Source organism: Nannospalax galili, unplaced genomic scaffold (assembly GCF_000622305.1).
Source record: "Nannospalax galili isolate Female #2095 unplaced genomic scaffold, S.galili_v1.0 scaffold302, whole genome shotgun sequence".
In the NCBI taxonomy this organism is placed as follows: domain Eukaryota; kingdom Metazoa; phylum Chordata; class Mammalia; order Rodentia; family Spalacidae; genus Nannospalax; species Nannospalax galili.
The window spans coordinates 2,288,965-2,302,509 of NW_008350120.1; the positions used below are offsets into that span (position 1 = coordinate 2,288,965).

The following is a 13,545-nucleotide window of genomic DNA, read 5'->3' on the forward strand; positions in this document are numbered from 1 at the left end:
AGGCATTTGCTATTATCTTAATTTTCTTGGTGAAAAATTTTGTGATATACAGATAATGTGAACTTGATGCAGGTTATATATATATATATATATATATATATATATATTTTGGTCCTTTTGAGACGGGGACTCCCTGTAGCCCCAGCTGTCCTGGAACTCACTGTGTAGACCAGGCTGGCCTTGAACTCACAGAGATCCGCCTGCCTCTGCCTCCCAAGTGCTGGGACTACAAGGCCCCCGGCTGGAGGTTATATCTTAAATTCATCAAATAAGTCTGGGTGCTTGTTCTAATCTTGCTTCCTCATAGAGGGATCGGTTCACTAAGAAAATAATTAGAGGCTCATGTCCAGTGGGCTTCCTTCTCCCCAAAGCCTCAGTTCCATTGTTGACTCCAGTGAGCTCAGCCCTGTCTTGATTCCATCTCTTCCTACTACATTGCTCTGTTTTCAAAAGTTCACCTTTAAATACAACGTAAGTACAGATCAAGAAGATTTGACAGTTACACCTGTGGAATTATAGCAGCTTGGGACAGAAGGCCACTGCCCTCAGAAATGGCCCGGTGTCTTCCCCTCCACCCAGAGGGTGCACACGGATGGGGCGAGTCTGTTCTTGTTCCTGCCTTCCTTAGCCAGGGAAGGTTTCTGAGTTGCATGTGTTTAGTTTATTCCCTTTGATTGCTGGATAGCTTCCTGACCTATGGCTATTCATGCATTTCTGTTGCTGATGGAAATTTGTTTCCAGTCTTGAGTATTTTACTACAAGATAAATTATCTCCCTTGGGTAAAGATCTAGGCATTTAGCTGCCTTGTCTCCTGGTGAGTGTACAGCTGATTTGTATCAAAATTACTTTCTCCACAGTGGTTACCCTGTTTGCACCTCCAGCACTGGACACCAGCTCCAGGTTCATGTCTCAAGTGTGGCACATGTGCGTTGTGTGTCCTGCACAGGTGATGGTTTCTGTTGTTCCAGGTTCTTTCTGGGCATTTCTCTCTTTGGTGAAATGTCTAGACTTTTACCCATGTTTTATTGAATTTCTAAAATTATTGGTTTATAAAGGTTCTTTATATATTCTTTGGTCAGGGGTAGGGGTGTGTGTGTGTGTGTGTATGTGTGTTGTAGATTTTGTTTTAGTCCATGCATTGTCTTAACTTATTTGTGTATTTTCAAGAACAGAAAAGTTTAATTCAGAAACTCCAACTTATATTTTTTGTTTATGGTTTCTGCTTTTTATGTACCATCTAAGCTCTTGTCTATCTCCAAGTTATGAAAAAAAAATGTTAAAGTATGTATATGTCTATATGGATATTTATGTTTAGATAGTTTTAGAAATTGTGTACATTTAGCTCTTATATTGAAGTCCATGGTCCATTGAGTTAACTTGGATGTCTGAAGTAAGATGATAACTGAAGGCTCATTTTTCTCCCTGTGGATATCAGTTGCTTTGGCATCGTCTGTTAAAGCTGCTCTTTCCCTGTTAGAGTAGCCAAAGCCCCATTAAAAAAATAAAAGAAGAAGAAAGACTACATGAAGTTATCAGACAGAAGTGATGGGGAGATATGGGAGGAGTTGGAGGGGAGGGAGTAGGCGTGGATTTGATCAGAACACCTTATATGCATGTATGAAATTCTCAATAAATTATTATTTTTTTAAAGCTGCTCTTTCCCTAGTGAGGTACCTTGGTGATTTCTGTAAAGTCATTTGGTCATATGTGTAGTGCCGCCTCTCTGATGATGTGGATGAGCCAAACACAAATCTTGTATATTATCCTCTGGGTACAGCTCAGGACCTTGCAGAACATTGAAGTATCACAGTGAACATCTCCATTCACCCCCTAGGAAATTAATTTTCAATTAAGAAATCCATTGTAGAGATATGACAAATAAATGCAAAATCAGACTGGATCTTGGACCGGAGGGAAAATGCTTTGAAGGATATTAATAGACAAAGTAACAAGATTGGAAGGGGAGAGTGGTTGATATCAGCTGAGTTGTGACGACGACAGTGTACGCTCCTGCTTTTAGTAAACACACATTTCAAGTGTGTAGGAGGAAGGGACTCTTTTCTCTTGGATGACCGAAAAGGAAGGTGGTGGTGGGCGGGAGCACAGCCCACAAACCAGGTGAGGACACGAAGTGCTCACAGTGAGTTAATCTGTATTAAAAGTGAGAACACTAGGTGCTCACAGTGAGTTACCCTGTGTTAAAGGTGAGAACATTCCTAAGTGTTCACAGTGGGCTAATTTGCTGTGTCACTTAACTAAGCTTGATGTTATTTCTAAATAAAAAATGTTTTCAAGTGTAAAATGGTTTAACGAATTCCTCACAGTAGCTGGGTGTGGTGGTGGATCCTGATCCTTCAAAATAGGATTGGGGCCAGATTGAGTTGACATAGCAAGACACTGTCTTGAAGGAGGAACTGGATCATATCAGTTTGTTGGCCTCTTATCTGCCCTTTTCTCTTGAAATGGGATTTAAATGTTTTGAAAGAGCTGTTTACAGTGATATTTTAAAAAGTGAGTTGGGCGTGGTGGCGCACACCTTTAATCCCAGTACTTGGGAGGCAGAGGCAGGTGGAGCCCTGAGATCAAGGCCAGCCTGGTCTACACATCAAGTGCCAGGAAGACCCTGTCTCAAAAAAAAAAAAAAAAAAAAAAAAAAAAGTAGAAGTTTTATTTGATGCTGGAGATTGAACCCTTGGCCTTGTGCATGCCAGGCAGGCTCTACCACTGAGCTGCATCTCAAGCCCACGAGTAGACATTTCCTTGAGAAAGAAATAACCGTTGTAGATGCAAGTTATCTTAATTATTATGGGATGTTGTCATTGTGTGTTACAATTACCATGTCGCAGATTTTGTTTCTGAAATCCCACTCTCAGTTCTGTTGGGGAAGCTCACTTAATAGAAGTTTTTAAATCACAGACTTTCTCTCCTTCAGTGCCTTTTTTTTTGTTTGTTTGTTTGTTTGTTTAACTAGTTTGAGATGAATCGTTCAGATTATCAGCAAGCCCTATGCCTTACCCTGTATAAGTTTTAGCGAAGGAGAAGGAATTTCCATTAAGTTCAGTTGTTGCTCTAAGATTTTTAATGTGAACTGAATTGCGTTTTAAACCCTATTCTGTGCTTGATCAATTTTCTGCCTCAACAAAGTCAACACAAAAGCCTGTGATGCCTCTGATTCAGATGTCTTGCTCACAGGGTGGAAAGCTGACTGGGGAGGGCAGCATAGCCAGTGAGCCCTCACAAAGGACACTTTTCGGGTGACTGAGTCCGCAAGGCCATCTATCCACTTCATGGTTGAGGGGGACCTGATCCTGCATCATCCCTCCACTGACCGCTCCCAGGAACTTTTTCCCCTGGTCTCTTGCTGTTGCTGGAATGTTTATACAGCTGTGCACACTGTAAATTTAGTCCTTAAAACTGTCTGTGCCCATTCTGTTCCTCTGTTAGTTCTTGTGTTCCCATTCTTTTGTTAAAAAATTAATTCATTTTTGCAAAATTTTTAATTGAATTTTTGTGTATTTCATACAGAACAGCTTAATAATCTTTATACCCCCTTCCCCATTAGCCCCTTCTATAGCCCCCCGCCCCAGATTTCATACATTCTGTCATTTGTGTTAAGGCCTAGCTGGTCAAGTTAATGTCCTCAGACATCCTTCAGTACAAGTTCATCCACTGAGGTCTAGTCAGTCTATGTACAGTCCCTTCCTTAAAGAAGATCAGCTCTTCCTCACCCAGCAGTAATCAGCTGCCAATAGTTCTTCATCTAAGTTTGAGATCTGCTGCCCATTTCCCCAAGTCTGTGCCGGGTTTTTGTCTGCTTGATTTTGCATGGATCTTGTGCATGGCGACACCATTGCTCTAGGTTCATATGAGCAAGGTTCCAGGAGCCTGGAGGACTCTGTTTCCTTATGGTCAAGCACCTCCTCCCTGGCTTTCTGCCCCCTCTTCTACAATGGTCCCTCAGCCCTGGGTGGGTAGAGTTTAATATGTATAAGGACCTGTATAAGGACCCACACTCTGCAGGGTCTTATTCTCTACACTTTGGCCATTTGTGTCCCTTTCTGTTCATGGCCCTCTGTTGCATGAGGGAGCTTTGTTGATGAGCAGTGAGAAATGCATTAGTGTTCTCTCTACCCCTTGGTCACTATGTTCTGTGAGCCTTAGGTGTAGAGAGAAGTTCCATGGTACATATGCCACTTAGGCTTGGGCAAGTCACAGATGATCTCTGTGTGTGACCAGTTGTGGAACTCTAATAATCTCTTTCTGTTGCAAAAGAAGCTGCTTTGATGCGTGGTGACTGGTGATTAAATAGAAGGATCCATATTTTGCACATAGCAAGAAATTACATTTGTCTAGTGATGTGACAGCTTTGGGATTTTCTCTAAGATCTATGACCTCTCCAGCCATGTGGCTTTGGCTAGGTTTACAGTACCCTATTGGTGAAGCAGGACATACTCTGGACACAGGATTTGGAGCAGTGGCGCTGGAACTGACCTGGAGGCCCCCTCCCCTGCAGGCTAGCTCTCATAGCTTTGGGGAGCACTGTGCAAGCTGAGGGAGAACATCAATTGATGGTCCAACCCCCGCTTCAAGGCCTAAAATTCCTAACAGTGACCGGCACAGCAAACTCTATTGGGGCGGTGGTGGTTTCATCTTGGGTAATCAACAGCTGCCTAATAGGACTTAAAGGCCACTCAATAGGAGGAAACGTTTTATTATTTTTTATGTGTATTTGCCTGCATTTATGTAAGTGTTCCTGCATTATGCAGTGCCTGCAGAGGTCAGAAAAGGGTGCTAGATCCCCTGGAACTGGAGTTCCAGATGGTTGTTAGCGCTGTGTGGGTGCTGGAACTGAACCCAGGTCCTCTGCAAGAGCAGCCAGTGCTCTTAACCGCTGAGCTGTCTCTCCAGCCCCATTGTATTCCCATTGTTGATACTCATCGGCTGCTTTCCGAGCACCTTACCTTCTGCAGAACCTTCCTGATGACAGGGGCTACCACACCTGCCGGTGGCCATGCTGGGCGTTCCTCAGCTCTGTCATGCTGCAAGGCTCGTAGCTGTCAGCCACTCCACCCACACTGACCTTGGTGGAGTGAGCAGGGTGACTGCTGGACTGCGTTCTCAGCTCATGGACTGTTTCCCGCTTCCCAGTTAAGCACTTGGGAGAGCACGCAGGCAGCATGAGAGTGGGCTGTGGACCCTTATCTGTTACTGGGCTGCGACCTTGCCGTGTCTTGAGCTGGTCGCCTGTTTCTGAAATGCCCTGGCTCTTGCTCAGGGGTCTCCATACAGCTGACACAGTCACAGTGTTCTCAGAGGTGTGTGAGGGACACCTGAGGGACAATGTGCCCTCGTACAGGGGCCCTGCCTGCTCTGCACACCCAGGCTCTGAGCCCGCAGAGCCGCCACACCTCTGAGCCTGTCAGGCACTTGAGGTTTGTCACCTATGCTGTGGTGAACACTAGATTCAGGCACAGAATGACTTTTCTTTTACTTAAAAAATGTTTTCAGCTGGGCATGGTGGCACATGCCTTTAATCCCAGCACTCGGAAGGCAGAGACAGGCAGATCTCTGAGTTTGAGGCCAGCCTGGTCTCCATAGTGAATCCAGGGTAGCTGGGGCTACAGGGAGACCCTGTCTCAAAAAGACCAAAAAAAAAATTTATTTTCTTGGGACTGGAGAGATGGCTCAGCGGTTAAGAGCACTGACTGCTCTTGCAGAGGACCTGGGTTCAATTCCCAGCACCCACATGGAGGCTACAAACCATCCTTAACTCCAGTTCCAGGGGAATCCAAAGCCCTATTCTGATCTCCACGGCATTGCACGACACAGGTGCACTCACTTACATGCAGGCAATGCACTCATACACATAATAATAATAAAAATATATTAAAAAAGTTTTCTTTTGTGTGTGTATATATGTGGGCATGCCTGGGAATGAGCACAGGTGTGTTTGGGGTCAGACAACCTTGGACGTGCTTCTCCTTGTTTGAGATGGGGTTTCTTGTTTGCTGCTGCGGACACCAGCCAGGCTAGCTGGCCCACGGGCTTCCTCGGGCTCCTGCCTTCCCTTGTGGTCTCACTTTAGGAGAGCTGGGATCACAGATGCGCACTACTGTCTTTATGTGGGTTTTGAGGATCAAACTCAGGTCCTCAGACTTGGGTGGCTGGTACTTTTACCCACAGAGCTGATTCCCCAGCCCAGTCTTCCATTTAAAAATTTATTATTTTTATTTTATGGGCATGAGTGTATTGCCTGTATGTATATGTGTACCTGTGTCATGCAATGCTGCAGAGGTCAGAAGAAGGTGTCAGATCTCCTGGAACTGGAGTTAAGGATGGTTGTTAGCCACCATGTGGGTCCCAGGTCCTTTGTAAGAGCAGCCAGTACTCTTAACCATTGAGCATCTCTTCAGCCCTCGACTTTTTAAAATGTCAGAAACAAGCACAATTCTTTTTCTGGGAAAATCTGAAATGCATGCTGTTAGGAGATGTAAACTATTGTTTCTAAAATGTCTTTCTCTAGGATGATGGAGAGTATGTTTCTTAAAGTATGATTTGTGTGTTTCCTGGCTTTTTCAAGGTCATGGCCCCTCTAAGAATCTAGATTTGAGCCCAAGGGAGGACTGAGCATTCTTCAGGGGTACTTATGTTGGATAGGCTTTCCTGATTGATACTCTGCATATGAGCACGCACACAGGCAGACAGGTGAGAGGAGGGTATGCATTTTAGAGCTAAGCAGACAACATGGAAACAGCTGCTAGTAGCCCTCAGCTAGGAGTGGGACGTGGCGTCCACCTCCTCTGCACACTGGGATGTCGTCTGGCTTGACCTTGTGCAGGTCTGTGCATGCTGACACAACTGCTGTGAGTTCATACGTGTGGCTTCCCTGCTGTGTCCGAAAACACTGTGTCCTTGTGTCGCTCACCACCTCTGCTCTTACAGTCTTTCCTCCCTCGTCCATCATGACCCCGAGCCTTAGAAGGAGGGTATGAAATAGCTGTCCCACGCAGGACCCAGCACGCCAGCCTCTTATTCCGGCGCTTTGACTAGTTGTGGGTCTCTGCTAATTGTCGTGTACTGGGGAAAGAAACTTCTCTGATGAGAGTTGAGAGATGCACTACTCTGTGGTGTAGCAATAAGTCATTGGGAGTAGGTTTAATCCTGTGTCTGCTTAGCGGAGTAATAGTAGTGGGTTCTCCCTTAGGGCCTATGACTATCTAGCCACAGGTCCATGGCTGTGATAACAGTGCTGACACGGTTACAGTGCTGAAATCCATACCATACCTGATACGGATTTCATCTTGTGGAGCCTTAAATCCAATCAGAAAGTGATTGGTTACTCCTGTGACATATGTAGCATACAATTATCTCGTTAATGCAAAAGAGGCCTTTGTCACAGTCCAGCGTCAGTTCATGATAAAAGCCCTTGAGAGTCTAGGGATACAGGGGACATATCTCAACATTGTAAAGGCAACATACAGCAAGCCCACTGACAACATCATGCTAAGCAGAGAAAAATCAAAGCATTTCCACTAAAATCAGGAACAAGACAAGGATGCCCACTCCCTTCCCTCCATCCACCTCACTTCTTAGAGTGGATGGGTCTACTGCTCTAGAAAATAATCGTCCATCTAGCCATTAATTTGAGAGAGGGACCAGCGGCCACTTGGGGCTTTTCCTAAGGATGATCTGAGTATCAAGGACACTCCTAAGTTATTCTTAACAGTAAAAATTATGTGAAGCATCCAAAAGTGTTGCCAGGCTAAGATCCATGTCTAAGAGGAGCTGGGTCAGAGACATCCATTATTTAAAATCACCACTTGCTTCACCTTTAAAAATATTTTATGTCACTGGGCATGGTGGCACATGCCTGTAGTCCCAGCACTTGGGAGGCAGAGGCAGGCAGATCTCTGAGTTCAAGGCCAGCCTGGTCTACATAGTGAGTTCCAGGACAGCTGGGGCTACAGGGAGACCCTGTCTCAAAAAGACAAAAAAAAAATTATGTATTATTTTATGTGTATGAGTGTATTGCCTGTGTGTATATAAGTACACCCATGTTGTACAATGCCCGAGGGAGGTCAGAAGAGGGCATTGGATCCCCTGGAACTGGAGTTACAGATGGTTGTTAGCTGCCATGTGAGTGTTGGGAACCAAACCTGGGCCCTCTGCAAGAGCAGCCAGTCTCCTAACCACTGAGCCACCTCTCCAGCCCCTTGTTTCACCTTTTGATGCCACTTTACCCGACTGCTGGTAGCCACTCTGAGCTCAGCCTAACTGTGGTCATGGGCCCTGATCCCTGACAGCCACCCTTTGCCCCTAAGGGCTTCTCTACATGGAGACAGAGGACCGTATGATCAGGATACTGATCCGGGAAATGTGGACTTGGAGGCAGGTGCTCCTTACTGCCTGGTGTCTGGGCGGTGAGGGGTGTAGGAGCGAGCCTCTCCATGGAAGGTTTTGGCAGAGGCCTGCTTTTCCCCATTCACTGGGCCCTCAGAACTTCAAGGACCAAGTGCTTGTACCATGAGGCCCAGGCGATGATGGATGGCACACTTCTGGTAGTGTGGAGCCTCCAGCAGGTGCTTTGTGCAGCACGTGTGTTCCTAGCTGGACTCCGTGAGGAAGGTGGGCACAGGGGCCACCTTCTCAGTGTGACTTCCTGTTGATAGAGAGCCCAGGCAAGCTCCAGTCAGGGCGTGGCCTCTGTGGACCTCTCCGCTGCAGAGTCCAAAAAGATTTACCCCAGGAGCACTTCACACTGCCTGCAAGGCCACTCCCAAACCCTCCCAGAGACATCCCCCTGGAGGCCTCAGTGGCACTCGACTGCGGTTCCCATGGCCTTGCAAAGCGTTCCCCTGAGGGTCTTCACCCAGCGGCTGGGCTCCTGGCAGCTTGCCCAACCTTGGCAAGCTATTAGAGTTGACATTTCTCTCCACAGACACTCGGGTTGCAACTGGAGCAGGTCCCCAGCAGAAGACCAGCTCTGTGGGGCTTCGCCTGGCCCTCCTCCCCCTCTTCCTCCTCCTCTTCCTCCTACCCCTTCCTGCCCCTTCCTGCCCCTCAAATGCTGCCTCTCCTGCTGCCTCCCAGCACTGGCAGAGGGCCGCAGTGAGCACAGCAGATGCACTTGTAGCCATAATCTGGGCCCAGGGATAATGAGCCTGCATACTCTGCATTCTGGCCCTGGGTCTGTAAGAGAGTTGCTGGCAGGGGAGTGCCTGGCTCAGAGGCCCCACAGCTAGTTGGTGTCCTGGAAGGCAGGGCCACGAAGGAGGACTCTTGGCTCCTTAAAGGATGGTTTTTATTTTCTTTATAGTTTCCTCAAATGATATTTTCTGTCAGAAAGTTAAATGAGGACAATTTCACTTTCATTGTCTTAAGGAATGCCCTATAGCCTGAGAGAACAGAACTGTGGCCTTTCATTGTAACCTGTCAGGCAGTCTGGATGCTCGATGTGGTCACATGACAGGCCTGCTTGCTGAAGGGGCTGTGAGCAGAGGGAGGGTTCATTTGAAAATGTTTCCCCAGATCATTTGAGTATGCTTTCTTCCGTGTCATCCCCACCACACCCCCATCCCCAGAGCTTCCAGTATGAATCAGAAGGCCAGTTGGTTATAAAGGTAGAACAGCCAACCATCCGGTGTTAGTGATTTGCCCAGAGCCCATTTGTCAGTCCCCATAGCTTGTCTGGCTTCTTGGTTCTTGTGAGGCCCCGCCTGGGCTGCGGGGGCTGCAGCAGCAAAGGTGCGGTGCATTTCACTAGGGCACAGTTGGAGGGGTGCTCAGGGGAGTGATGGCTGTTCGCTGCCATGGGGGAAATGCACTGCTTTTTGGCTAGTGAAAGATCTTGGGTCAGGGGTTCAAGGAGAATTCTCGGATGGATTGTTGGGGGTAAGAAGCTTATTAGACAGACAGCTGCATGGCCGGGCTGTGAGGAGAATCAGGCCTCAGCACCAGACACCAGAGAGGCAAGGTGGGGAGTCCGGAGAATCAGGCCCAGGGCAGAAGTGGGGAGGGGAAGTCTTCACGGCCCCAGCCCACATCCAGGCTCTGCTTCTCCAGCAGGCAGGCACCGTGCAGTCAGCAGCCCTGTGATGTTCTGGTGTGGCCAGCTCCCAAAGTCTGGACACCGAGGGACTCTGTGGCCCATGGAGTGCCTGGTACCTTGAGGCTGGGGAGAGGGGAGGTGCAGCAGGTGTGGCCTGGGCAGCTGTCTGCTGGTTTCTCACAGCTCTGCTTAGGTGTCAGTCTGGTAGTCACTGGAGCAGTCCTCATGAGCTGGGCCACCATGGGCCACACCTCACACACGTAATGCGTTTCACACAAAGCTGCCCTCCACTTCTGTCTTTCAGAACATTGTGCTTTCAGGAGGGTCCACGATGTTCAGGGATTTTGGACGCCGTCTGCAGAGAGATTTGAAAAGAGTGGTGGACGCCAGGTTAAAGCTCAGTGAGGAGCTCAGTGGCGGCAGGATAAAGGTAGGAGGCCGTGTGCATAAAGGGAGGAGGCTGTGTGCAGCTCACAGGTGCACTCTTCTCATAAAGCAGTGTGAGGTAAACCGCTTTCTTAGCCTTACTGTGAGGAGACAGCTGAAGTTTGATGCCTGAACTCATTGGGGAATTAAAACAGTGACACCCTCCTTTGTAAGAAATCAAGTATGGCAGGGGGCAGGGCAGATGACCAAAATCCTACAGAGGTGAGCTAGGCCTGTGGTGAGGAAATATTCTCAGTGAACTAAAACACCTGATGTGTGCAGAGAATTGGGTCTGCCTCTCCACTGTCAAAGTTCTTAACTGACTGGGGTGTTACGTGGACTTCTGCCCAGGATGGGCTTTGGTGGTCGCTGGTTTGGGGTTTTGTTCTGTTTTAATGCTTGAGGACTGATTTCTGTCTACTGCACTAAGCCATCTGATTCTTTTGATTGAAATAATCAGGCTAGTCGTTTGGATTTTTTCCCCTGTAAGATGCTTTTAGTGCTGTGAGAGGATCCGTGCTGGCCACGTGAGCCTTGTTCCCTGAACCCCCGGGACTGGCACAGCAGCGTGGCTGGGTCATCGTGGGATCTGAATGTGAGGGGATATGGGCCCAGGAGGAGGCAGACCGTTAGAGCGAGCAGACCATCAGAGCGAGCAGACCGTTAGAGCAAGTGTGCAGACCGTTAGAGCGAGTCAACCGTTAGAGCAAGTGTGCAGACTGAATGTGAACTGCTTTCCTTTGTAGCCGAAGCCTGTGGAGGTGCAGGTCATAACACATCACATGCAGCGCTATGCCGTGTGGTTCGGAGGCTCCATGTTGGCCTCGACTGTAAGTCCCTCTCTGGAGTGCTGTGCTGTCAGTCCCTGTTGAGTTTGGCCTAGCATGGTCTGTGAAAGTCAAATAGCATGCGTTCTATTTGCATGGCTTTAAATGGACAAAATCCTGTTTGATATAAAAATGTTAGTGATCATTTAAATTGTACATAGAATTCATAAGCACCCTAGTAATTGTGGATAACAGATAAATATGGGTATGTGAACCTAAAAGTAATCTAAAGCATCCTATATTAACCATTAATCTTAGGGCCTTTTCGTGTGTGTGTGTGTGTGTGTGTGTGTGTGTGTGTGTGTGTGTGTACCCTGTCCCTTCTCTCAAAGGGGCTAGAACACACACTCCAGTTCCACATCCACTGGCAGAACAAAAATGACTTTGGAATGCCCATTCCCCTTGTTAAAGCTCAGCGACCCTGGATGATAAAACCTCACAGTGAAGAAAGGGTCCAGCTTTGTGCTGATGTCTCACCAGTGAAGGGAGGCACCTGCAAGTTGTGTGTGTGTGTGTGTGTGTGTGTGTGTGCACGGGCACACGCGCACACTCAACACTGAGTGTCTTCCTCAATCATTTCATCTTATTTTTTGAGACAGGGCCTCTCACTGGGAACTGGTTCTCTAATTAGCTTAGACTGACTGGCCAGTGAGCTTTAGGGATCCATCTGTCTCTGTCTCCCCAGCAGTGGGATTACAGGTGTGTGTTACTACACCTGGCTTTTACAAGAGATAGAACTCAGGTCCTCATGCTAATGTGGCAAGAGCTCTGTTAACGGAGCCACCTGCACATTTCCTCAGACCCTCCTGGGCCTTTTCTGGGTGATTATTCCCCCCTTGAGTTTGTTAACAGCTAATACATTTTTCATTTAGGCCACAGTATATTTGACCCTAGGAAGTGGGAGCTGAGTACATTTGTGGTTTCCCAGTGCTTGGGGATTCATGAGCAAATTCTGTAACAAATGAAATGAATTTCTGTTTAGTGACCCAATACGTCACCTGGGTCCAAATTAGGACAGTGGTGGGCAGGGGGAGGCTCAGGATAAGGAGAGCCCCCGCCCCTCTGCTCAGTGGACATCCTCCACCTGTTCCTCATCTTGTCCTCTTGCAGCCCGAGTTCTTTCAGGTCTGCCACACAAAGAAGGACTACGAAGAGTGCGGCCCCAGCATCTGCCGCCACAACCCCGTGTTCGGAGTCATGTCCTAGTGTCTGCCTTGGAACTGTTGTTTGACCATGTCGTGTTGGGGAACAAGTGTCCTTCAGAGCCCAGAGCAGCCGCGGCTCCTGTAGATAGCGGCGTGTGGTGTTGGTGTCCGAGCAGTGTGCTTGCATCGCCCAGTGCATGGGGCCCGTGCAGTCTTTCCAGTAAAGCCATTACCCAGGTGCCACTGCTCCCTGCCCTCCCATTTTCCCTTCCCCTCCTTCTCACCCCCACCCCCATTTTCTCTCCTCTCTCCATCTGAGCTTCTAGTTGACAAATTAAGCTCCGAAGGAATTCATTGCAACTTGAAAAACTGTTACAGGAAGACAAGAGGAAAAATAGTTTTCCCAGGAAAGAATGTGGGGTGGAGCCCTCGCTCTCCCAGCCTATTTTTGTAAATAAAATGTTATAAACTTGAAATACAAATCAATGTTTATATTTCCTATCATTTTGTATTTTATGGTATTTGGTACAACTGGCTGATACTGAGCACGAGCAGGTGTTGATGTCATGGACTTCTGTGGTAAAGTTTTACCTTGTGAGGCATGTTCTATTTATAGGCAGACAAAACCCAGCAGACTTTTTGCCATGTTTGTTAGAAAGTGATTACACAGTATTGTGGTGACCTGAAGTCTGGACACTAAGCAGTACCATGTGGGAGTTACCGAAGACGAGTCTGCTAGTTTTTGTCTGAGCTCTCTGAAACTGTAGAAGATGATGATGGTTTGATGTTGCTGAGTGTTGGATGAAATTTATCTCGCAGCATTGTAATAAAAGCTGTTATAATCTTTATACTGCGCTGTGTGGTGTCTTTTGGCCCCGCCACCCTTTCGGAGAACATTGAACTTGGTTTCACATCACCAGGGGTTTGATAATTGATACTGTGTGTGGAAGGTAGCGTCTTCAAATGATGCTGCTTATCTAGTCTGCAGAGACCCCGTTGCAGCATGCGGTCGTCCTCATGACCTCGGAATCCCTTCTTGGGAATTTTTAGTGCTGCTCCCACATCTGCTGGGTGGACAGACGACTGCTGGCCTAACCT

At 47.5% G+C, this 13,545-nt stretch overlaps 1 protein-coding gene across 4 annotated transcripts in view; it reads left to right on the plus strand.

The window, feature by feature from the left end:
• The window catches only part of Actr3b (actin related protein 3B), a 93,622-nt gene extending 80,347 nt beyond the window's left edge, over nucleotides 1-13,275 (plus strand). For 2 of the 4 annotated variants that reach the window (XM_008847257.3, XM_017801716.2), the window contains 3 exons: nucleotides 10,354-10,479; nucleotides 11,222-11,305; nucleotides 12,413-13,274. In XM_008847257.3, the coding sequence (XP_008845479.1) occupies nucleotides 10,354-10,479; nucleotides 11,222-11,305; nucleotides 12,413-12,508 (306 nt within the window). In that variant the 3' untranslated portion in view covers nucleotides 12,509-13,274. Of the gene's footprint in view, nucleotides 1-10,353; nucleotides 10,480-11,221; nucleotides 11,306-12,412 lie in introns of all 4 variants that reach the window. The other 2 variants (XM_008847255.3, XM_008847256.3) reach the window with 2 other exon arrangements.
• The last annotated feature ends 270 nt before the right edge of the window (nucleotides 13,276-13,545 follow it).